This window comes from Bipolaris oryzae (genome assembly GCF_000523455.1).
Source record: "Bipolaris oryzae ATCC 44560 unplaced genomic scaffold scaffold_55, whole genome shotgun sequence".
In the NCBI taxonomy this organism is placed as follows: Eukaryota; Fungi; Ascomycota; class Dothideomycetes; order Pleosporales; family Pleosporaceae; genus Bipolaris; species Bipolaris oryzae.
In genome coordinates this window covers 1-23,676 of record NW_006911331.1, presented here as the reverse complement: position 1 = coordinate 23,676, position 23,676 = coordinate 1, and the positions used below count along the sequence as shown (strand labels likewise).

At 44.1% G+C, this 23,676-nt stretch overlaps 8 protein-coding genes across 8 annotated transcripts; 4 read left to right on the top strand and 4 right to left on the bottom strand.

The window, feature by feature from the left end:
* Nucleotides 1-80: 80 nt before the first annotated feature.
* COCMIDRAFT_65871 (uncharacterized protein) lies at nucleotides 81-1,324 on the bottom strand (the record flags this gene model as incomplete). Its single annotated transcript, XM_007689287.1, has 2 exons — nucleotides 81-834; nucleotides 879-1,324. Coding segments are annotated over 2 exons (1,200 nt in total), but the record flags the coding sequence as incomplete, so codon positions are not given.
* A 744-nt stretch (nucleotides 1,325-2,068) lies between these two features.
* COCMIDRAFT_4839 (uncharacterized protein) lies at nucleotides 2,069-3,840 on the top strand (the record flags this gene model as incomplete). The annotated part of the gene is made up of 7 exons (XM_007689254.1): nucleotides 2,069-2,354; nucleotides 2,402-2,515; nucleotides 2,566-2,698; nucleotides 2,754-3,087; nucleotides 3,164-3,368; nucleotides 3,420-3,640; nucleotides 3,688-3,840. 7 exons carry the CDS (start codon nucleotides 2,069-2,071, stop codon nucleotides 3,838-3,840), a joined length of 1,446 nt encoding a protein of 481 aa, XP_007687444.1.
* Nucleotides 3,841-4,578: 738 nt separating this feature from the next.
* Nucleotides 4,579-5,838, top strand: COCMIDRAFT_4838 (uncharacterized protein; the record flags this gene model as incomplete). The annotated part of the gene is made up of 2 exons (XM_007689253.1): nucleotides 4,579-5,330; nucleotides 5,382-5,838. The coding sequence occupies 2 exons, from the start codon at nucleotides 4,579-4,581 to the stop codon at nucleotides 5,836-5,838; spliced, it is 1,209 nt and encodes a 402-aa protein (XP_007687443.1).
* Nucleotides 5,839-5,853: 15 nt separating this feature from the next.
* Nucleotides 5,854-7,308, bottom strand: COCMIDRAFT_25872 (uncharacterized protein; the record flags this gene model as incomplete). The annotated part of the gene is made up of 6 exons (XM_007689266.1): nucleotides 5,854-5,925; nucleotides 5,993-6,117; nucleotides 6,188-6,429; nucleotides 6,504-6,615; nucleotides 6,659-6,743; nucleotides 6,832-7,308. The coding sequence occupies 6 exons, from the start codon at nucleotides 7,306-7,308 to the stop codon at nucleotides 5,854-5,856; spliced, it is 1,113 nt and encodes a 370-aa protein (XP_007687456.1).
* Nucleotides 7,309-9,074: 1,766 nt separating this feature from the next.
* On the top strand, nucleotides 9,075-9,395 carry COCMIDRAFT_25871 (uncharacterized protein; the record flags this gene model as incomplete). The annotated part of the gene is made up of 1 exon (XM_007689265.1): nucleotides 9,075-9,395. The coding sequence occupies one exon, from the start codon at nucleotides 9,075-9,077 to the stop codon at nucleotides 9,393-9,395; it is 321 nt and encodes a 106-aa protein (XP_007687455.1).
* A 514-nt stretch (nucleotides 9,396-9,909) lies between these two features.
* On the top strand, nucleotides 9,910-10,746 carry COCMIDRAFT_36299 (uncharacterized protein; the record flags this gene model as incomplete). Its single annotated transcript, XM_007689278.1, has 1 exon — nucleotides 9,910-10,746. One exon carries the CDS (start codon nucleotides 9,910-9,912, stop codon nucleotides 10,744-10,746), a length of 837 nt encoding a protein of 278 aa, XP_007687468.1.
* Nucleotides 10,747-12,098: 1,352 nt separating this feature from the next.
* On the bottom strand, nucleotides 12,099-13,860 carry COCMIDRAFT_94012 (uncharacterized protein; the record flags this gene model as incomplete). The annotated part of the gene is made up of 2 exons (XM_007689286.1): nucleotides 12,099-13,396; nucleotides 13,449-13,860. The coding sequence occupies 2 exons, from the start codon at nucleotides 13,858-13,860 to the stop codon at nucleotides 12,099-12,101; spliced, it is 1,710 nt and encodes a 569-aa protein (XP_007687476.1).
* A 2,639-nt stretch (nucleotides 13,861-16,499) lies between these two features.
* COCMIDRAFT_36297 (uncharacterized protein) lies at nucleotides 16,500-19,103 on the bottom strand (the record flags this gene model as incomplete). The annotated part of the gene is made up of 2 exons (XM_007689277.1): nucleotides 16,500-16,891; nucleotides 16,958-19,103. 2 exons carry the CDS (start codon nucleotides 19,101-19,103, stop codon nucleotides 16,500-16,502), a joined length of 2,538 nt encoding a protein of 845 aa, XP_007687467.1.
* Nucleotides 19,104-23,676: the final 4,573 nt, after the last annotated feature.

The following is a 23,676-nucleotide window of genomic DNA, read 5'->3' as shown; positions in this document are numbered from 1 at the left end:
TGATGAATCAACTATCTGGCTCAACTCAGCCCCAGTTCAGATATATCGACTGAAGGCGCCAACCCTAACAAAAGCTCACTCATCACCCTGCCACTTCCTAGAGAAAGCGTCATCCCATCACTGAAATGTGCTGTGTTGAGGAACAAGCCTCCGACAGTTGATGATGCGCGATTTACTTCTGAATTCTCCGTGGTGGTGTTATTCTCAAGGCCAAGCAGACTCCATTTAACATTGGTAATGATCGGGTGCTCAAACGTAGATAGTGGCCTATAACACCTTCCAACATCATAGATTTTGAATTCCTCGTCTTCTCCCACCTGTATATACTGCTTGGCCAATGAAACCATGCTCTGGATCTCTGTTGGTTGCGCTCTTACGGACTCCGCAAGCTCAGGAAGTTCCTCAGGAATGGCTCCCCAGCCGCCCACATACAATTCACCTCCTATAAAGCTGGTAATGTCAAGACCCTGGCCTCCGGGAACGTCGTTTTGAAGGAACACTTGCTCACTGCCTTTCTTATCATCCTGTGCCTTCCAACCTGGCGTACGGACACGAAAATGATTACCTGCTGATGCAGTAGAGTTCATGGGTAAATGCAATGATGCCCGAGGAAACAGCGTGGAGAAGACACGAGGTGACCAAGGCCCAGCTGCGATTACAATGCTTCTGCAGGGTATCTTACGGGAAGCCTGATCCCGTTGTTGGACATGAATAGCAGAGAAGCGATTTGAGCCCTTAGCGACCTCGACAGACGTCGCGTTTGCGTTGAATATGAAGTAAACTCCTAGTCTTACGCACTCATTATACAGGAATCTGCAAAACCGGCCAGGGTCGCTTGTTTGTTAGAACACCGTATGCTGATCGGTGGTGGTACATACAGATGCGCCCCGTGTGGGGGCTCAGCCATGCGCTGTACTGTCCAGTTTTCCTTTGGTCGCACCCATCTCGGAAGCGCGCTTTGAGGTTGCTCGACCGGAGGCGTTGGCCCCCAAGTGTCAGCAGGTTTGGGGTCACCAGTAAAGTCTTGTGGCGTGATTCGATAAACAGTCAAGTCGCTAAATCCGAAATCCATCTGCCCGTTAGGGAAAGCCACCTTCTGAAATAGATTGTATGAAAGGATGCCGAGGTTGGCAACTTTGGAACCGAACCCGAAGTCTCCCAGCCCGCCAGTCGCTTGGCCGGAGGCAGAAGGACTGATGTGGGGTGCGCGCTCAATGACGACAATCTTGGTTGGTGGTGACACTGCATCTTCGGAAGGGGTGAGTGACAACGCAAGCTGGTAAGCTGTGGCGAGCCCAATGACACCGGCCCCTAGGATGACAGTATCGGCCGCGGACAGTTCATCTTCTTCCACTGGTAAGGGTTGTTGAGGAGAAGACCAAAGCTGCCCCATGGTTGTCGGAACTAGGAGCCAAAGTAAGAAGCGGACTGTGGTGGGGAGGCGGGGCATTTTGACGTCGGTAAGATGCATGCTCTGGCCAGTGACCAAAGAAAGAAGCATTGAGGGCTAACATCAACAAGAAACTGCAAGTCAACCAGGGCATGAGTTCTCTGGTCCAAACTTTTTATCTTTGCTCTCTGGTAACACGAGCACCAGGCTCGAAGTGTTCGATACCCTTCCAACAGAGATCCCGTTGATCGAGAAAGCAGCGGCCCGGGCAGTGGATTATTAGTTATCAGGAGAGATGCCGATCATACGTGTGGTACTTTCACCACCAATCACATTATGGTCAATCTCGGCCCACAGTACTACACCTACTAAGTGCCCCACACGCTCAGCTAATGCGTATGCCACTTTCCGTCTCTTGAGATGTACGCTAATACAGCTACATAGTGTAAATAATGTATCATCTGCCACTCTATTCGTCGTGCAGACGACGTCTTACACAGCGGTGAGACAGCAGCCTGCCGTGGTACACTGCCATACTACATATGGCTATTCAACAGCCGCTGGAGGGTGTACCATTTGCTCTATGACGTTTGCAATTATTTTGCGGCTGTGTGTGAAACACACATTTCACAACCACTTCTAGCAATCGCATGGTACCCCACCTGCAAATACTCCACGATGCGTTTGCGTCAACTTCCACATCGCTTCAACGCGCGCATCAAGCAATGGACCGCCCATCCGCCAACGCTAATATTCGTTTTCCTTCTGATCATATTCTTGGAGCTTGAGGAAAGTGTGCAAAGGGCACCTACTATCCGCTTGTTGGAAAATGCCGTTTGTTCTCAGTACTACCGCGATGAACTAGACGTTGGCGACATCGAGGAGAGCATGTGTAAGACGCCTGCCATTCAGTCCAAACTCGCGCATATACGAGGATTTCTCAGTCTCTTTGATGCAATCCCAGGTGCTTCATCCATGTCCACGTGCTTTTTCACTACTCACACATTACAGTCATCATCTTAGGATCCTTCTATGGTTCTCTAGCTGATCGCCAAGGTCGGAGAGGCCCTTTCGCCTTGGCTATATCTGGTATCGTTTGCCAAATGGCCTGCATCTACCTCGTTTGTTGGATTACCCCAACTCTCTCGGCGCCACGGGAATAACTGTTGATATAGGTAGTTCGTGGGACACGATACCAGTTGAGACAGTATGGGCGTCATCTATATTTCGCCTAGTTGGAGGCGGCCCTAACCTTGCCATTGCTCTTTGCCTTACCATGACTTCTGATCTTTCGACAGATGAGACAAGGTATATGAATGATCGCAGTCGCATTGATCAAAAGTCTTGCTTATATTGCTCGCAGGAGCAAATCGTTCTATCATGTCTTCACAGCTTCGTTGGTCACAGACATGATTGCCCCTTCGATCGCATACGCTACTCTCCGACATTCCTTGTGGCTGCCCTATCTCGTATGCGCAATATCGTTAATTCTCACTTTCCCAGTGCTACTGAGGATGCCAGACACGTTAAATCATACAAAGGGTCCTCATTCCACCGAAGAAGTGCCGGTCGAGCGTACTGGGGTGACTGCGTACATCAAATTCTTGAGTGACTGGAGAATTGCTGTGGGAGTCGCGGTAGTCTTTCTAGCTCAGTTCCGGCAGAATACATTTGAGATACTCCTTCCGTACGCTTCTGTGCGGTTCGATTTAAAACTTGGCGAGGCAAGTTTTCACTTTCCAATTCGTTTGTTACATCACTGATCCATGGCAGACTGCGACACTACTTACGGTGGTATCTGCGGTGAATATTCTCGCCTTCTTGATTCTACTTCCCATAGTTACCGACTATCTCCAGGTGAAGAGAGGTATTCGGTCGTACCGGGTGAACATATGGGTTGCTCGCACAAGCAGTGCGGCATTGGCCATGGGAGCTGTAGCTCTTGCTGCAGCTCCAAATATCGGGTTCGTGGTGCTGGGTGAGTGAAAGAATCATTGTAAAATTCCCGCGTTTGTTTGACAGCTTGCAGCCTTGATTGTCTATGCAACTGGATTCGGAGTTCGTCTTTCGATCCTCGCAGTCCTTACAGGGTTCGTCAGTAGCATACAAGAAACCGGTAGACTTTACACCATGGTTGCGACCACGGACGCTATCGCACACATGATTGCTAGCCCCCTGCTACAGTGGGTCTGGGGACGCGCTCTTTCTATAGGAGACAAATGGCTTATTTTGCCATTTTTGGTACTCACGGTAAGTCAGCCCCAAGGACGCTTTGTCGTGTCAACTCATACCTCTAGGCTGTTTTCATGATAGCTCTTGTATTTTCGTGTCTATTGCAAGAGCCTGGATGGCCCAATCTTGACGATAGCCTGGTTGCAGAACAGGAAGCACTCCTTTCTGGCAACGAACGAGACGATGCCATCGAAGAAGTTTTGGCTTACACCGAATGAAGACACACCTATGACGGCATATGGAGTCCTACAATACACAGTTTATGCAATTCATTACATTCACGCATTGATGTGGCTACGTGTGCGTGTGACTAATGTTTCCTTCATTTTTGTAGGCTCAACGATCTTCTTGTCGCCACATTCTCACCGATCAGTGCGCCTTGTTGCTTCTGAGCATCACGGTGGGTCGCACTGGGTCGTGATTCGTCGGGAAAATGTCATTATCTTTGATGACACCCCACGCGTTTTTGCCTTTTTCTATGCCCCCAAGGCGCCATGTTGTTGCCTTCTGGCTAAATGAACAGGTGAAATGATTTGCAGGATGTGAAGTTCGCTGGAGTGCTTGACGTAATTGCCGCTTGCTCGAGATCTATGGCCGACAGCTAGTAGTAGTGCTGTCCCGAACATCAGAAACAAGCATTACTGCAAACAAATTCACGAAAATCTCATAATCCATCGAGATGTAAATACACGTGTATGATAAAGCTTGCGTTATCTTTTTGTGGCCTGCCTCCGAGATCTGTTTCCCATTCACAGAGATTCTTCTTTGGCTAGGTTTGAACTCTCGGTGACAATATTCACTAGTAAACACGTACTAGATCCGGGTATGTTCTCTCATTGCCCATAGGATTCTTTAGCATTATTCTACAAGCTATACACAACATGCAAAGAGTTGTACAGCTCTTAGCTTCGAGAACCTTGAAAGATCCACCTCGTCTCCGATCTGTGTTCAGCACAATGCCAAAATCGCAACTCGAGCATGCACCCAATATTGCAACGTTACTCAAGGGTACCGCATTTGAAGCCACAGATGTACGGCGCATACATGTCGGTACGACTAATTTCGCATACCGAATCTTCTTGAAAACCCCTCTGGAGGGAGGCGAGCGGACAGCGATTCTAAAGTACTCGGCACCTTTGACAGCAACCGAGCCACGAGTACCATTTTCGCCTAATCGTCAGGCTTTTGAAGTAAACGCACTGGCAAATATTCCATGGCACGAGTTCACCTACCCGATCGTACCTCAACTTGCTCCACAAAGTCAGGCTATCGTCAAGCTACCTAAGCTCTACCTCTCTGTTCCTGATCTGGACTTTTGTATAATCGAAGACTGCACGCCCCGACCGCAAGCCACTGTATGGGATCAATATGCGCATTCTTTCCGCGAGTTCTTAGAGGATCAACCACCGTCACGGGAAAAGTATGAGGCCGCCAGTTCATTAGGCACCATGCTAGGCAGCTTTCTTGCGCAGCTGCACACCTGGGGCTTGCATAGGTCAGACCACAGCACTGCCTTTGCTCTCTTCTCCAAGAACATTTATGCCAAAGAGCTCATGACGAAAGAGCTTTTCGACAATTTTAGACAAAATATCAAGCAATTAGGTTACATAGTCAGCGCCCACCAGCAGGCTCAGCTACAAGAGAGACTCACTCAAGTGAACGAATCCCTAAATTCAGAAACTCAATCTGTAGCCATGGGCGACTTTTGGTGAATTTTAGTCACAAATTAAGATAGACCATTGGACTAATAGCACCATAGGATGGGGAATGTTCTGATCAACCTTGATGACAAACAAAGACTGCGCGACATCTACGTCATCGACTGGGAATTCGTCAACATGGCCCCAACATGGTTGGATGTTGGTAATTTTGTTGGTGAACTATTTCTTATAGGCTATTTCGAGGGCACTGACGATGCATATATTCATGTGCTAGAGGCCTTTATAACAGCCTATCGAGGATGCGGCTTGCCATTAGATACTTCGCGCGCGCTACAGTTTGCTGGTGCTCATATTATGATGTCGCTACCAAGGCGCGTCACCTCAAAACGCAGCAAAGCAACTTTCGAAACAGCACTTCCATATGTGGAAACAAGCCTGAAATTAATAACAGATCCGGAATTCAACTATCTGCTTGGAAAAGAGAGCGATCCGTTGATGACCATTGCAAGATTGCTGAGAAATGCGAGACAACCGAGCACAACACAGGACGGTTGAGCCATCTGCGGCAAGCTAGTCCAGGCCGCCTTTCATCTCCGCCAGTTTCTCTCCTAGAAGTCCAGGGGGAGTCTCGGCGGGCAACGGCTAGGGACAATGGAGTTTCGCATTAGCAGGAAAGAAGTCCAGAAATCTGGTGGAAAACCACACATACCTCTTCAAAAGAGTTGCTAGCTGCACTACCCTCTGGGAAAATGACGACGGATAAGCATTCAAAACTCTCTCTCGGCCTGGCCGTGGGAGCAGCCAAGGGATTGCGAAAAGATGCATGGGCACATACTAGATCCAAAATCAGCAGGGAAGAATTTTCATTCGGTTTAGTAAATTAAGATAAAAAGCTATTACTTACATCGCGCGTGGCCTTTTGTAGCATGCGTATCAAATGTCTTGAATACAAGGATCTCATTTGGCTGTTGATCCTCAAGGAAGTACCATTTATGCCTCTTGTTCCATAGTACATTGTAGTTCTCGCGAATGCGGTGCACATATATGTTATCTGATGAAATGAGATCTCGTGCTTTGTCGAGAGATGTATAGTCCATGAGAGCTAGCGGCCAATCTTGCAGTGGACCGAACAAGGGCCTCCAGATACTGTTGTTCTCGACACAAGAAATTAGCGGATGCTCACTTGGCCCATGAGACATGGGTATGAGACAGATACTCACTGCACTACTGCCCATCTGCGCTTCGACATATCTGTGTAGCCGCGAGCGGCTAATGCATCTTGGACCTCGGAGTGCGACCCATCGGGGGTCATATCTAGCAGCGCCCCACATACTAATCAGCAGACAATACCCTTATCATGAGCCGTCCAACTTACCAACATGTACACCCTGTACGGGCTGCGGCACAGCTCCACTGGTACCGCGGGGTAGCATTGGAAATAGCCTGTCACGCCTGCGTACCTACAGCAAACACACTGTTAGTCCAACAAGCAACCTGAAGGCTAATCGCAGAGTCAAAGACTCAAAATAGGAGAAAAAGCACTCTTACTTGATGAGAAAACGCAACAGCATCCTCACATCCGTCTATATTCCGTTTCAAAAACTCCTCTACAGCCTTCCTCGCCCTGTCACGCACACTTGCCTCGTCTGCATACTCCTCGTATGGCAGCGCACGGCATAACATCTCACCGCCACGGTCTTCATCCTCAATCACAACCTTGAAGCCATTCCGATCGAGTGTAAAATCACCTATACGATTACGGAGACCCGTTACAGGAATATCATGGTAAGCAATCGAGACTTCGTTTGACTGGAGTCCTGGGTCAAATGCGCGTTCAGGAATGTTGATATGGTAGGGTTTCACAGTCTGGTATTCCGGGCGGTCCTCTAGGTAGTGAAAGGTGGCGCGTGTGCTTAGACTGCAGCGTTGGCTATGGCGATGGTTATTCGTTACTATTGTGAATCTAGCTGCTGTATGACGGGGCAGGGTGAGGCGCAAAGAACGTATTAGAGCCAGAGAAGCCATAGTTTTAGGACAGAGAATTGAGTCATAAGCTGCTTCGTCGCAAAACCAGTGGATGAGATAAAGTACTTGGAGGAATATAGCCTATTAGCCAGTGCGCATGATAGTCGGGTGGCTTGCATGGGTTTGAATCGGGCATCACCAAAACTCATGGCTGTTTTCATCCTGGTCACCATAACTCTTTGTTGATCATCATTAGGGGACTGAGGAGCCAGCGAAGAAAAACTCAGATGAATGTGTTTTTCCATGGCAGTGATGCAACCGACAACAAACAGCTTGAGGCAAAATGGGAAGAAGCATGGGTAAACAGCAAACTCTCGTACTACTGCTACGATATGTCGAGTGGTTTGAAGTCTAACGCAAAGTGTTTAACGACAGCCCCACGGCGCAATGTAGGAATAGGTGACTGATTAGGGGATAGGGAATATTTACTCCAGGCTAAGCTAGTATTGCCCAAGGTTAGACAGAGGACGTGAAATACGATGCATCCTATAAAGACAAGGCTGGCTAAAACTTCTCGAAAGAGAGAGAGATTGCGTAGTTTTGAATGATGTTCATGGTGCTCAAGATGAATGTAGAATGAAGCTCGCGTCCAATGCCTCAGATTATACTTATAGTATTGGCGATCATAACATGCCTAGTCACACAGGACTCACCATCATTCTGATAGCATCGCAGATTGAAACTGACGTTTCAAGGGCTATGATCGTTAGGCTACGCTGTTTAGTGTAAAGCTGAGGATTCCTCGAGGACCTCTCCATCTCCTGGAAAAGTGTCAAGTTGGTTCCCTGTGAAATTCGTGCCCTTGTCAGTGGCTTGATACATAAGACAAGGCTTCAAGATGACTTTTTGTGCAGCCAACCAAGCTTTATGAGCGGCTAATATCCACAGGTACCGGATCAATATGTACTGTTTCCTTCCAGAAAACAGAAGTTTTAGCGAGACTGGTTTTGGGTTCATGGAAATTTAACAGCTAGGTAAACGATGTTAGCGTTCATACGTGATCATGTGAGAGTATTGAAAATGATCGAAGTGTTTGCCGGATTCATACTCATTTGGTTTCTGAGGTAATGAGAGTGGCATGTAGTATCTATTGACTCTATTTTCTCGAAGGATGTATTCTAGTTGCTAATGTGTATGAGAGCATCGCGCTTGGCAGTCAAGGCACAGCAATGTGGCATTGCCTAAGCGGCTGAAAAACACATAAGAACATGCATCGGAGATTCTGATAGGATTGTCGGCCAAATTCCTGACTGTCAGACTTTTGTGGCTGATTTTGCTCTGGGGGCCACCCTTCTAATTATGGTACAGCGCTTACCACGGCGTATAGCAATTGTAGTTTAGTGTCCAAGGTGGACACATTGTTACATTTGTTTCTCAGTATGTAGCGTCCATGCCGAAGATGTTCGGCCCCACTTAACGTCTCGAGGGTCTCCCTTCTGGGAGTGCTTGGACAATTGACCCTGGGAGAACAAACGAGAGCGGCCCTTCTGTGAAACGCATGGAATATGGAAGTAATGAAAGGATTCCTCGCAAGATCGCCGCTCATAAATTAGCTAGTCAAGCGCTTTGTTGACTCGCTGCTCATATTAAGTAGAAGACACATCACTTGACATTGCACTTGCAAAGTGTAAATGCGAGCTACATGTGAACAAGACTGGTCCATATTGGAACAGAATGCTGGGAAAATCTTCGCAAATCCTACTTTATGTCACCTCTGATGTAACCGAAAGACATAAAGTATCTGCAGGATAACTTGAGTGCAGATCATGACATGCGTTCTTACAATAGACCACGTGGAGGCAAAGCGCACTCAGCCACAAGCGATATTAGGGTTCGAGTTGCTTGACTGTATGCTGGACGGGACTTCTTTTTTAGCAGATCCTCTGGAGGCGGTGACGAGTGCAGCAGCTGTATTGTTCGGCGAAGTAAAGAATACTATGCTCATTTGGTTGAATCTCTCCAACCCAACGACCCACTCGCTGCTCGTTATTGGGCGGAATATGCATGGCCAAATCCTCAAAATCTCCCCCGCACATCGAACGACCAGCAATGCACAACTGCGCACCTTTGCACCACCTCCGCCATGAAATCCCGGAGGTCGTCAGGTGCAAGTAAAAACCACTGTGCCTCAGAAAACTATCGCCAAAGATGATCTGAAGTCTTTCTGTGTTAGTAATGCCAAACCCTTTGACCGCTCAGTGGCGAATATCGTCGTGGCAGAAGAGCTTACGGGGTAATCTTATCAGGCTACGTCCTCTGCGGCTGAGTGACTCGAGTTTTTGCACGTGAGAGCTTCTCCGCTCGTTCCGCTTCGCTCCGAGCGGTCTAGAACATGGGCGATGCAACGTTCGCAGTAACCTTATGTTTCATTTCTTGCAATATGTCATGCATTGGCCATTAGTCGCTCCACAGGTGCGCGTTGGCGGATCCGCTTTTGGTTGAATGTAGGGCTTACCGCATTTGCCAAGGACAAAGCTGAAGAGACGGCGAGGGTGTAGTATATCTGTTGGTATAGATCATTTCCTCTACATCACTCCGGCGTGGATGGTACAATAAAAAACCAAAAAGTGTCAGACTTTTATTTCGAAAACGGATCACGCGATGGACTTGTCAAGCTTGCACGGAGGCCCCCGCAACGCCTATACACAATACTCTCCTGACAGCGAGCCTTACCTTTCACCCAGAGCACCGGACTTGTACTTTGCAGACTCTTGCACATATACCTCTGGTTACTTCAGGGGCTCCTTCTTCGATGACAACCCACACTCCTATCTGATGACGAAACCGCTGGACATAGTCAGCCGCTGGGACAGTCCATCACCTAGCATGTTTCCTGGTACGAATCCAATAACCAACTCCGCATATGCAGTGAGCGATAGCCATCTGAAAACATGGCCAAGCTTCAACTCCGGGGATCTAGCGCACGGGAGATATGCCCACGATGCTGAAGCAACCGAACCTCATCACACTGCCGACTCGATACATAGCTGCAGTAGCAGTCCCTCATCCCCAGCTATCTCACCCCAAATATCAAGGCAATCACGTCCTCTCTCACCTTCGGCATGTCCTCGAACCTTCATACACGTCAAGTCCGAGCCTACAAGACGCAAGCGAGGCCGCCCGCGCCTCCCACCTGCAGCCGCCAAGGTCTCAGCAAGCATCATTGCAAAGAAGGTCGAGCGACCGCAATGCATATCACATACAGAAGTTGAACGCAAGTATAGGGAGAAGCTCAACACGGAGTTGGAACGGCTACGTCGAGCTGTTCCGTCCTTGCTTCGAGCCGACTCGGATAATGTCATGGGCGGCGCGAGGATAAGCAAGAGCGCAGTGCTGGCAGTGGCAATAGATTATATCAAAGACCTGGAGGCGCAGAGGGATAGTGCCTTGGATGAAGTTAAAAGACTCGGTGGGGAGTTGCGATTCGGGAATAGGTGATGCGGTTCATCGCAGTGATATTTGTCTAAAAAACGTGTCTGTGTCTTGTTTCGGGTTTCGGCGTTCATCCTCAAGGAGATTGTTACAGCCGCTCAGTGTTTATGTATGCCTGTTGTATTGATTATATGGTATTAAATGGATGAGAGTAGATGTACATATTCAAATACAGTTCTAGTCTTATTCCATCAAATGGCATTTCTGTCCAAAGGCATCACGTCAAAGTTGGGTAACGAGAGCTTTCCCCTATTCACAGATCGCATTCTCTCACATTAAGCTGTTACTTCCTTCGCACTAACAGTCCTATAAACATTGCTAAGTATCTTCAGTCTTCTGTCACAATAGGTAGGGGCAGCCTCGCTGACGGAAAAGATATCTGCAATTATCTTCCGAAGTTGTGACAGAGTGATGTAGTACTATACAATTCGAGTAGCCAAGAGAGAGCTAAGGAAGCCGAACAAGATCAACAAAGGTCCATGAACACCTATATCAAGAACAAAATGGGAAGAAAGCGATAAGAGGAGTTCTGCATGCATCAGGCACTTCTAGTTTTCCATGTTAGTAGTTTAAATTCTACCCCTTCCTTTTCAGTGAGAATTAGCCCTAGTGGTAAGGAAAAGGGGAGTTTTCTGTTGGGTTGAGCAGTCTTTTGACAGGTGAGGTGCTAAATCTGGCAAGACAAGTCGCTTGTACTGTTATTCCACTTCTACATCTACTAGACAAAACTATTCAGCTACAGGTCATAAGGCAAAAGGTAGGTGATGCTAGAGTAACGTCTTCGATTACTAGTTTTGATATTGCCTAATGCGAAAGTCGCATTTCAGATCCACATATTCATTGCACTTTTTAGTAATAGCAAATAAAAGCAAAGGTGGGTCAATAAGATATCGCATATAGCACAAGATCAGCTACTAGCTAGATAATTTGTATTGCTAATCGCAGCTGACTTTTCTATCTCAGGATCGTGGAGTATTGGGATAGAAACCACGTTAGTTGAGTTCCGTCTTGCCTACAAAATAAGGAGCAGGAGTATCACCTGTTTCTCACAATGTCGATTTCATGAATTCATCTTACCTTAGTGTGTGGGAATACATTGCACATGGGCCTTTAGCAGAAGATAAGGCTCCTGTCGGACACCCTGTTACTGATAGGGTAGGGGGAGGATGAAGATGCGAAGAGATTAGTGATAGTATGTAAATATGAAACTGCTTTGGAGGAAATAGAATCTAGCTGACGTATACTGGTGCAAAGTGCGTGATGGTAATTTTCCGCCTCTGGGTAAAATAACACGTGACCGAGAGAACATGATAAGGAAGGACACCTCCCAGATACAAGTGCCGATCACAATAGTTGCATTATTCAACAGTATGCTCTGCGGCCAACCTTGGTAGAGTCCCACGTGAATGAATCGTCTCACTCAGTCCCAATGGTCTTTCATCCAGAAGTCTGCCATCGTTGACTTCATCTACTCTTTTGAAGGTATCATGAACTAGTCCTCTCCGGGGATCCTCTTGGTTTCCGGTGCGCACGCTTTTCATCCGACCAAACGGTGGCGAGGGGAATGTGATGCCACGGGTTTCTGGTGTGGAAGCAGCAGCAGCAGCCGGCGACTGTGGCAGTGGGGGTAGTCCTTGGCGTGGCAACTCGAGAGACTTACTCTCTTCTGACTCGTGTACACCTAAACGATGGATTACCGGTCCCTGATTTGTCTCACTTGGAGTTGTTGTGTTCTTTCTTCGTCTACGTATGTACCAGGCCAGAGCGATGAGGAAGAGGGTGCCAATTACGGATCCTACAACCGCTCCTGCTAGAGCCGCTGTTTGTGATGACGGCTTTGTACCGGGAAGTATGCGACATACTTGCTTTACTTTGGCATCTGCGCCCATGAGGTCGGCCGCTGCAACGACAGCAGGTGCGAGTTCGTAGTTGGCAGCATCGGGATCGACGATGAGGTAGTTCTGGGTGAAGAAAGGAAAGCCCAGGATCCCGACAGTCACAGATTCTGTTTGATTCGTTACAGCCATGTTGAATACTGTTGCGTTGTTCACTTCAAACACTCCCGCAGAATTGTATGCTCGTGGTCGATAGTAAAGCTCGGATGCTGGGATTACAGTTTTGTATGAAGCTACCGAAGGCTTTGATGCATCACCAGCGGGACTACCCATGTCGGATATGGTAATAGTAATTGTACCTGTAGGGGCCGGACTAGTAGGGAGCTCGAAATGGCGTGATGTCTCGTTCCAAACAGCCGTCTTTTCAGCAGCTGCTAGCTTTTCCAACATTGCTTGTGGGAATCTGATATCGGTGGAGAAGGGATCGAGATGTACAGTGAGTGTATCCTTGGCGTCTTCGAAAAGCGTGGTACTGGTACTACCGACGTCGTAAGTGATGGCGGTGAGTACAGCGCACGTAGGGCAATCCGAAAACATAGGAAATTTGGTTGCCGGACTTTTGAGACGACTTTCATCATACCCACCAACTACGAGCAAGCCGGGCTGTGGTGCGTCTTCTGATTCTGAGCCAGCCCACAACCCGTACGTCCGTGACGAAGCCTGACCTGAATCGACAAGGAGGTTCAAAAAGCTGGAGTCCATTCCCAGAGGCAGAGTGGCTCGGAACCCTGGATCATACTCTGCGAGAGAATCCACAGTTACTAGTGTGTATTAGTGTTGTGCTCGTTTGGTAATTCTCCCGGAATCACTCACTGTCTGTGGAACCGTTGGTATACATAGGGAGGGCGGGGAACTTATTGGTAGCATTCTTTGGGCCAAAAGCTGCAGTGTCGGTAAAGAAGATGTGGGAGTTTCCGGATGCCATATTTACAGGCTCTCTGCTCCCTGCCCACGCTGCGTAGTCAACCTGAACAAACGAAGTTGAGGCCGCACTATCGTAGATGCCGCTGAGTTGGCCAATACAACTGCTGTTCGTGGCCGATCCACACTCTGTTACGCTGTTGATGAAAGCATTGCCCAAAGTTGTCGAAGGTGTTAGAGAAAAGAGCTGGGGAGGAGTTCCAATGGCGAAAGAGATGCCTTTGGAAAAGATTGCACCATCGGCGGAGACTGAATGGTTGGTCCACGGCAACAGCAATGGTTCAGAACCATTAGGGCAAACCATTTCCTCCAACGATGGCCCCTAAGCGGGTGAAACTGGTCGTCGTCTACGCTGGCTGTGATAATGATAATGATGATGATGATTGTGGTCGAGAATGCTTCGACTTGGCCAGCAGCATTATCATTGCTATGGATTTGTACAGGGATGCATCCAAAGAGGGAGTGATCTTCACAACTTGGGCATGGCGACCTGAACTCCTGGATCGGGCTTCGATGGCTGGTGCTTGATAACTCGGTGAGGCAGGTATTCCCATTGGACAAGGCCAGCCGACTAGAGTCTCAGACTCCGTACCTGAACAGCCCTACCTCACCACCCAAGGAAACAGCCCTTGTAGACTTGCGCATATGGAGCAGGCCTCCATAATAATGATAATGATAATCATCATCGTCATCAGCAACAGTAGCAGCAGCAATGTCAAGGTTCGGACCGCAATTCACCCATGCTCTTCTCTGGTTACTGACGTCATAATCGAGTCGAGGTAGGGCTGACTGGTCTACTTGAGCCTGCGGCTTGTACTGGATGAAATCAATATTTCCAGCATCGCACGTACGCGTGTAAGTATGGATGCAGTGGGCGGCAGAGTGCTGTGACGCGAGACGGGCCTTTTGTGGAGAGGGCAAAGTATCGAACATGTCAAGTCGGACCTTCTAAACGTCGCATCGACCCTGAGCCACGCGATGCCCGGTCTGAGGAGCCAATCAGCGGCCTCAATCCGGCACTAGCGCCAATCGGGGACAAAGCTCGCTTGCTGCATCCTTCAAGCTGATCTCGGTTGCATTCTCCACTACCACCGCCCATCGTGTTTCCAGCCTCGCAGCCCAAACCACTCCAGAACGCCTCTCGTTGGCTCGCGTACAAAGGATCGACCAGCACAGCGCAAGTGCCGAAGGCGACTACGTGCATAACACCCTTGTTGCTACCTCTGTTCGGCGAAGACTTGACAGTCAGCACGTCATTTTTTTTCGCTCACGCTCAACTTGCTTGTCCTTCAGCGGACAAGGCCATGCTCTGCCGCGCTCAGGCGAAAAGGTGGCTTGTTCAAAGGGCCAGTATGTGTCAGTCTAGCTCGCCACCTTGTCAGTTTCCACTTGTGCTCAAGATATGCTATGCTGTGCTAGCAGTGGCTGGGAACCAAGGTATCCGAGTACATAGTACTGGATACATCCAAGATGTGGATAAGTACTAAAGGGCGAGCACTGAGCTAGTACTATCCGAAACTTCTGCACTGACCCCGATAAATTTGTCCTTGGTATCAGGTTCGCCACTGAACCCTCACCAATGGCAGGGTCCAGATCGCAAGGGTTCAGGCATCATGGTCCTTTCAGTCGTCCAAGTATGGAGCACTAGCTGCGCATCCGGTATCTATGTCCATTCGTACCTACATAACGATCATCGCAAGGACTGCATATGTAGGCGGCAATCTTTGGTTCTAGATACTAAAGCATGATGGACCGCCCCTATCACCAAGTCCTACAAGGTCAGGGTACATGTCTATGTTCCTTCGAAACCCGCTCCGTCTTCTATTTCTTTTTGCCCCAGTCAAGCAAAGTTTTTCATTCTTCAAGCTTGGTAGCATAACAGTTCTGTTATTGCGTCGGCATAACGTACCCGTCTCGTATCATCAACCGCCGATCATCCCACACATATACCATTTCCCAGTTGATAAATGTCCTTTTTCCGCTCATGCCTGATACCCGACGTAGAAAACACAGGTACCGACTGATCATATGAAATGAGCCAGTCAAATGGATTCTCTTTGTGGCGAAAAAAAAACATCTCGATACCTATGTCCTGACCAGTGCCGTAAGGAAATTCTATCATCCGGTGGAAGGTATTTGTAGAGCTTCTACTGGCAATGCAAAAAGTGTCAGGGAATCCCTTGACTGTCGAGCTGACTGTTGCAGCCCCAGAGCCGAGGGGTAGGGACTCTACGCCACGAATACTAGGGGCAAGTTTGAGATGTCAAAACCCAATATATGAACTTATCAATGCGCCTTGACTGATAACTGACGAGGCATGGGCTCAGTCAAGAGATCCAAGAATAAAACTCGCCTTCTGTGTGATCACCCAAATCGTGCATTTGGTGAACAGCGGGACGATCGTCATTTTCCGACTCACTAGTGTACTGTCGCGATATGCTCTGTGGAGACTTCTGCAGCAGATCACCACGTTTATTTTATCTTGAGATGCGAGTTGAGGCATTGAAAGCGCGTTACTTGTGTATTTGTCTACATGTTCTAAGCAAACGTTGAAAGAAAGACAACGTGGTCAAATTGCGGGACAGAGTCTGCACCTAACGCTGTACCTTTCATGGAACACCACTGAAACTCTAGCAGAATGATGTTCGCCGTTCAAAAGTTTTGCAGATTCTCACCGTACATTGACCATCTTATGAGGTGCTGAGCCGAACCGTAATGACTGCGAGTGGAGACTTGTAGATATAGCAAGCTACTAGCTGTTTCGCATTATTGTTTGTGTGCAAAGTCGTAAAAGGCACACAAAGGTCGTCTCAGAAACAACTACGAAGATGGAGGCTAGGCTTCAGCAACCAAAGGATGAAATCATGTTTTCAATTAGCAGAATGATTTCTACACATGCCTAAACTATGTGTTTTCACCGTATCCCTCCACTTCCGCTCCAGACTACATACCATCACCAGGAACCTGATCAACATTCTCCTCCTTGCCCAAATTGTCTCCCATATTCCGCCCAGTGACCTCATCCGCTACGTTTTGTCCTTCCTTCTCTAGGTACGGTGGAGGCGCCAACTCCTTCCTCTCTCCATCTTCACCATCTTCTTTCTCAACCCACACCCGATTCAACTCGGCCTCGATCTCCTCTCTCCTCTTCTTCCAACCCTCGACCTTAGCCAAGCGCTCCCTAAGTTCCGCTAGTTCCTTTTCCACGCTCGACTTCTCAGACTGTGTGCCAATACGCTGGAACTCCCATTCGTCGCCATGCTCCCCCATACCAAGGGTGAGGGTGAAGGTGTGGTAGCGTTTTAAGCTAGCGCGTGTAGATATAGTGATGAGAGCTGAAGTGGAGAGTCAATAAATCAAGTATAGAGGGTCCAAAAGGAGAACAAATCGGGTTAACTCACTGATTCCTTTTGCCTTTGCGCGTTCATACAGCAGACCCTCGACATCGCTGCTAACAGCACTTGTGCCCTCGTCGATAAAGGCGTAGCGCGGTTCATGATACAATAACCTGGCAATACCCATGCGCTGCTTCTCGCCACCGCTGAAAACATCTTTCCACACTTTCTTGGTGTCCCAGCCGCCTTCGCGATCGGGCAAGTAGCCCAGCTTAGCTTCCTCTAGGATCTGGGAGAGTTCCAGGTCGCGGCGCCCGGCATCCTTCATGTCGGCGTCGGTGTGTGGGTAGATGACTTGGTCACGGAGTGTGCCAGTGGATAAGTATGGCCGTTGTGGTAGGAACATGATGCCGTCTACGCCGATAGTGCGTGGGCGGCTGACGAGGCCGCGATATGCAGGCCATAGGCCGGCAACGATACGTGCGACAGCACTCTTACCGCAACCATTGGGGCCAGTGATGAGAAGGTGTTCGCCAGAGTGCACAATAAAGGAGAGCGATTCGAGTAACTCTTCACCTCCTCTTGGATGCAAAGCTGGCGCAACAACGGGCACGTGCTCAAGGCGAATGCCATCAAAGCCTTTGTGTACCGTGCCTTGGATGTCCGAAACTGAATAAAGCTCTGAGCGTGTGCCTGGAAGAGGGTAGTATGCGTCAGCGTGGACGCGATGAAGCGTGCTAATGAGTGTGTAAACACGCGAGGTATAACCTGCGAGTTCAGACAAATCCTTGATGCTGTACATCATTCGACCACCGGCGTCTGCGAGCGACAGCATAAGTCGCTTATTCGTGATAAAATCCTTCATGCGACTTCGCTCGCGTTCTGTACGCTCACTCCCCGGAACCTCTGGCACACTACCCAAGCCACCCCAAGCTGGTAAGAAGACTGGAAGGGATGTGATTAAGTATCCAAAGGCCGACCAAGAATATTTCAGCACAAAATCTTCAAGCATGTTGTACCTAATTTTTAGGCTGTAGATGCCCTCCATCCAGTGCTTGAGGTCTTTGAAGCCACGCTCGAGAAAATGCTTTTCCATTTCATCACCGCCATAGAAGGCAACCTCCTCTGCATTTGCGATGAGTCTCGAATGGAGAGCCCGAAACTCGCCTTCTCTTCGTCCTTCTACTGCCTTGAGTTTACCAAAGGGTGGTGAGAGTTTTCTCAAAACCGTTGCTGTCAAGAAGTAGTTGCTTAGCAGCCCCGTCAGGGCTAGCGGCCCTAGAGACTTGTAGAGTTGATAATTGAAGACGCAAAGATCAACAAACGGCTTGCCCAAGCTGGAATACAGTGATGCAGCACTGGCACAGAACAGGGTCAAATCTTGCGTAATGTACTGATCGGCGAGTCCTACGCCTCCGTCAAGATTTTGTAGCTTGTAGTAGTTAAGATGGTCGTTCAGATATAGATCGTGAATATACCGGGTAAGCCTGGTGCGGAAAGCAATGGAGACCTTGCTCTGCAGGAACTTTATCATGGCGTTCGTGTAAGATGAGAAGGTCCCGACGCCCAGCCACTTGACAATGCCCCAAAGAAATGCCTTGCCGTTGCCTGCAACAAGGTCTCGCACGATCTCGCCATCGAGCCGGGCTACAACCAAGGAAAGGTATGTCCGTAGCATGAGAAACACGCTATGGCTGACCAGTAGACCCGTCTCTTTGCTATTCCACCTTGGTATCATGATGTTCAGCAAGCTGAGGAACTGATGCAGAAACGCGAGGTTCAGGCCAGGCTTGGTTTGTGGAGGCGGTGCTTGTGGGTCGTTTGAATGCGTGTCGGCCATGCGTGCTGCGCGTGGAGGCTGGAGAAATAGCCTACGATGGGCATCAAAGGTAGTTTGCTTAGTGGGATGTATGACGACTTTGGACGTCGAGTCGCGATTTGGCACGTAGATTGTCCTGGAGCCATCTTTGTTCTTCAATCCCGAATTGCGCCTCAAAAGCCGCCGGCCTGTCTCCTTTTCCGCGCGCCGACTTTTGTATAGTCGCTGGCCTCCATAGCCAGCGCCTATGATGGTAAAGAGGAGGGTGATGGTCGACAATAGCTTGGTAAGCTTGGAGGCACCCCGGACGCGAGACTTGAGAAGCGTGGCATAGTGGTCGTAGAGGGCTAAGAGCGGGTCATGAGGTTTCCGTAAAGTAGATTGTGCAGCCATGTTTGGTCGTGAACATCCTTTCCAGGACGGTTCGCACGTCGTGGAGAAGGAAGATCGCGTCGGGTGGTCGAAGGTGGTGTACCTTGCATGTGCGTGCCATGATGCTTGCTATGTTTGAGCCGAGGCATGTGAACGCGCCACGTGCACTGGGGGAATCCGGGGTTGTGGGGCCCCAACCAATCGTCCAGCAGTTTAATCACAATTGAGCTGAATGAAGGACGTATTTATAACCGAGAGATTTCACTAAAATTTCAAGTTCCTTGCAAAGACTATAAGTTAAGTGTGATTAATACTAATAAGAAGTCTAATAAGTATTAGGGAGCAAGATGACGTATAGATTTTGGTTGCAACCCAGCGTAAGAGCGAGAAGATGATATCCGGACTAACATTCCAAATCCACCCGCTTCTGCCTAACCCGTTTCCTGCTACTGAGACCATCTACATTGCAATTAAGCTTCTGAACCATATCGTCTACAACAGGATATTTATCACTTAAATATAAATGAGCCGTCCAGCGTAGATAAATCTAATTCTTTAGTTCTTTAGTTTATAGCTAAATATTTATAGAGGTTAGAGAGAGCGTTATAGATGTTATATTTATATAGACGCTTCTAGTACGTGACAGTATTAAAAGACAAATATTACACGTAATAAGAAGGATTCTCTACTAAATAATATATAGAAAGGTAAGGGGTCTACGGACGTCTACGTTAAAAGATTATAACTATAGTAGAGCGAGGATTATATAACTAGATTAGCTCTAGCCTGCAAAGACGCTTCTATCTAAAAGATTTCTAAGATCTATTAGAACTAGTAAAATAGTAACCACGCGCATCTATTATTAGCTCTACCTATTAGTACTATTACGTACTAGTAGTATCTATCTAAATAATAATCTATAATACTATCTCTAATCTCTATAAATACCTAGCTATTAACTAAAGATCTAAAGAATAATGCCTATCTTCCTCTTACTCTAAATATTCTATATTCTATTAAAGGTATTTTACGTTTTGTTTAGTTTTTTAGTATAAGTAGCCTTATAGATATACTTAATATTATATTAAGTGAAAATATAAATACTATATAAAAGTTCTAACAGGGTATAGAGAAATATAACCTTAGATAAAGATAGCTCTTTTAGATTAAAGATTAATTTATTTAGTAAGCTTAAGTTATACTTAAGCTTAGCATTTATCTACCTACTTTAGATTTTTTATTATTTTTTTCGCTAATATATTAAACTTATTTTAAGTAAATTTAAACTTACTTGCTAAGATTACTTATCTTTATACTTACTTAATTACTAAAGCTTAATAAATTATATACTATTAAGCTTTATTATAAGATATAAATTAGATAGACTCCTTTTTATAGCTTCTTTAATCTATACTACTACGATCTACTTAAGATAGAGCTTAGAAATAATTATTTTAATATCTATTTACTTTATTATATAATAAACTTTATTTAACTTTATAATATTTTTATAGTATAGTGTAGTATCACGTGACTAGTTCATAGTATATATTATGATTTTCTTTCGTAGGTAGATAGGTACCTTCTCTAATTAATTTTTTATACTAATTAAAATTTAGCTTACTTTTACTTAATTATAGATCGCCTCTCTAATCTTTTAAGCTTAATTATATATAATACTCTATTTTTAGTAATCTAAAAAAAGAGATAGTAATAGTCTATTAGAAAAAAAGAAGAAGTTAAAGAAAGATTAGAAGGTTTAATAGCTTAAAAGTAAGTTATTAAAGGAGAGGGTTAAAATTATTTAGTAATAGAAAGAGATTTAGTAGAGAATAAGATTTAAATATAGAGACCCTAAGAAGAAAGTAGTTTAGTACTTCTAAGAGTATACTAAAGCTAAAATTAATTAAGAGTTAAGCTTAGATTAAAAAGAGAGTAAAGTAAATATAGCTTAAAGAAGAGTAAAGAAGAAAAAGTTATAAAGATCTATTAAAGAGCTTTAAAATAAGTACTCTAATAGAATACTAAAGAAGATTTAAGCCTATAGATATTAATATACTAAAGTTAAATAAATGGAATATTACTAACTTTCTTAATAAATATAACTTTAAATATAATTATATATTATAGCTAAAAGATATTTAAAAGAGATAGTTACTATACTTTTATAAATAGCGCTATAAAGCTTTTATTTAAAAGCTTTTTAGCTACTTAGATCTAAAGGTATTATAGGCTAATTATTAAGTAAAGCTAAAGAGACTCTACTTTAGTTAGAATAGAGATAGAAAAAGAGATATTTAAGCCTTTATTAAAAACTATATTAGTAAGATCTACTAGTAATAGCTAGCTATAAGAATGTTAGAATACTATTAGAACTTTATAACTAACTTTATAGTAGCTAAAAGCTAAAACTAAATTACTACTTAAGAGAAGAGAGTTTTATTCTTTTAAGGTCTTACTTAAGAAGATATAGAGAAAGTAATATACTTAATACTAAAAAAAAATTATTTAAAATTTAATAAACTTATAAGCTTTAAGTTATTAAAAATTTATATGTTTATCTAAATATAGTATAAGTAAGAGAAAAATCTAAATATAATAATTACTTACTACTTATTAATAAGTATCGTATAAGCTTAAAAAAATATAAAGACGCTTAAAGAGAAAGTTTATATAAAGAAATACGCTTAAGTATTCTAGCTAAAGGCTATATTAAAAGAAGTATAAAGACTAAAGTAGTATTTGAAAATTATTACTTTAAAGATTAATCTAGTAGTTATAAACTTAATTAAAAAGTTTAGTAGACTAATACTAAGTATTAAATAATTTAAGTATATTTTAAAATACTAATAGATAATATAAAAGACACTAAAAAAATCTAAAAACTATATAGAGACGAATAAAAAATGAGTTATTAGAGTAAGAAAGTAAGATCTATCTATACTGAAAAGAAATAATAAGAGCTTTTAATTGATATATCTATCTATAATAAATCTATGAGTATATTATATAGAAGTAGATAGAGGTAATTAGCTAGTAGAGTATTATACTTATAGAGATCTATATCTAATAATAAAATATATTTACTTAACTTTACTTTAAAAGAATAGCTAATTCTATACTTATATTAAAAAAAGCTTAAGTAGAGTATAATGCTTATAGAGGTCTATATCTAATAATAAAATATATTTACTTAACTTTACTTTAAAAGAATAGCTAATTCTATACTTATATTAAAAAAAGCTTAAGTAGTTAAAAGAATATAATTTACTATTTTAGGCTATATCTAATAGATATATAGAGTATTTTTCTAGAAAGTAGTTAAAGCCTAAAGCTATTNTATATAGAGATACTAGACTAGATATAATAGTAAATTAAGAATTAATTAAAGGTCTCTAATAAGTAGTTAAAGAGACTAATATAGATAGCGCTCTCTAAGATATTTAATAGTTTAGAAAAGCTAATTATTAAATAACTCTTTATATTTAGTAGTAAAAGCTATATAGTAGAGGTAAGTAAGACTAGTATTATCTTAGTAAGATAGATAATTATACTTTAGTTAGCTATGGATTTTTTTAAATATATCTTAGAAGCTAGTAAAGTATACTATATAGAGCTAAGTATAAATATAGTTAAAAAGTAAGAGTAAACTTTAAAAAAAGTAGTAAAGACTTACTAGAAAGATAAGTATCTTTTAAATTAAAAGTCTACTATTTTTATAATAAAGAGTAGTTAGGCTATAAGAGCTAGAGCTATATTAGAGGAACTTTAAGAAGATCTAGAACTACTTTAATACTACGCTATTATAGATATATAGAATATAATATAGACAAAATAAGAGCTAATTACTAGCTAGTTAAGCTAAAATACTAAATAGTTAGATAGCTTTTAGACAGTATTTTAAGACTCTAATATAATTCAAGTTATATAGTTAAAGACTACTTAATAATAAGTAGTAATAACTACTTCTTTAGAAGATACTCTTATAGTAATAGTTACTTATAGTTTTTATATAATAGTAGCTTAAGTAATACTAAATTAAAAAGTATAAGAGATTTAGTAGTCTAATCTATTTTTAATATTTTAGCTAGCTATAATCTTTTTAAAAGTAGTAAGAAAAAAGAAAGAAAAGAGAGTATAGTTTTTAGATAAAAAGTAATACTTAGATAAAGTAATAGAGATAGTAGACTATATTAAGTAATAGAATTTAAAGCTAAATAAAGCGTTATATAAGATATATTAATAGAGCTCTAAGAGCTACTTAAAAAAGACTTTTGTTATTAAAGATAGTTTAGATATTAATAATATTATAATAGAAGACTTTATTTATTAGTTATACTTAAATTATACTTAGAAAAGTATACTAAGATTACTTAAAAGAAATATAGTAAATAAACTTAATAACTTCTAGAACTATAATTTAAATAAGAAGTATAATAAGTAACGTGTTTCACCAGTAAGCGGGCCACCCCAGTATGTGGGCCACCCCACCAAACTATCATACCTTTACAATAGTATTATTTAACACCACCATAATTTTTTTTATTAAGTAGATTAGGATATTATTCTTCAGACACGTCGCTATCCTCTAAAT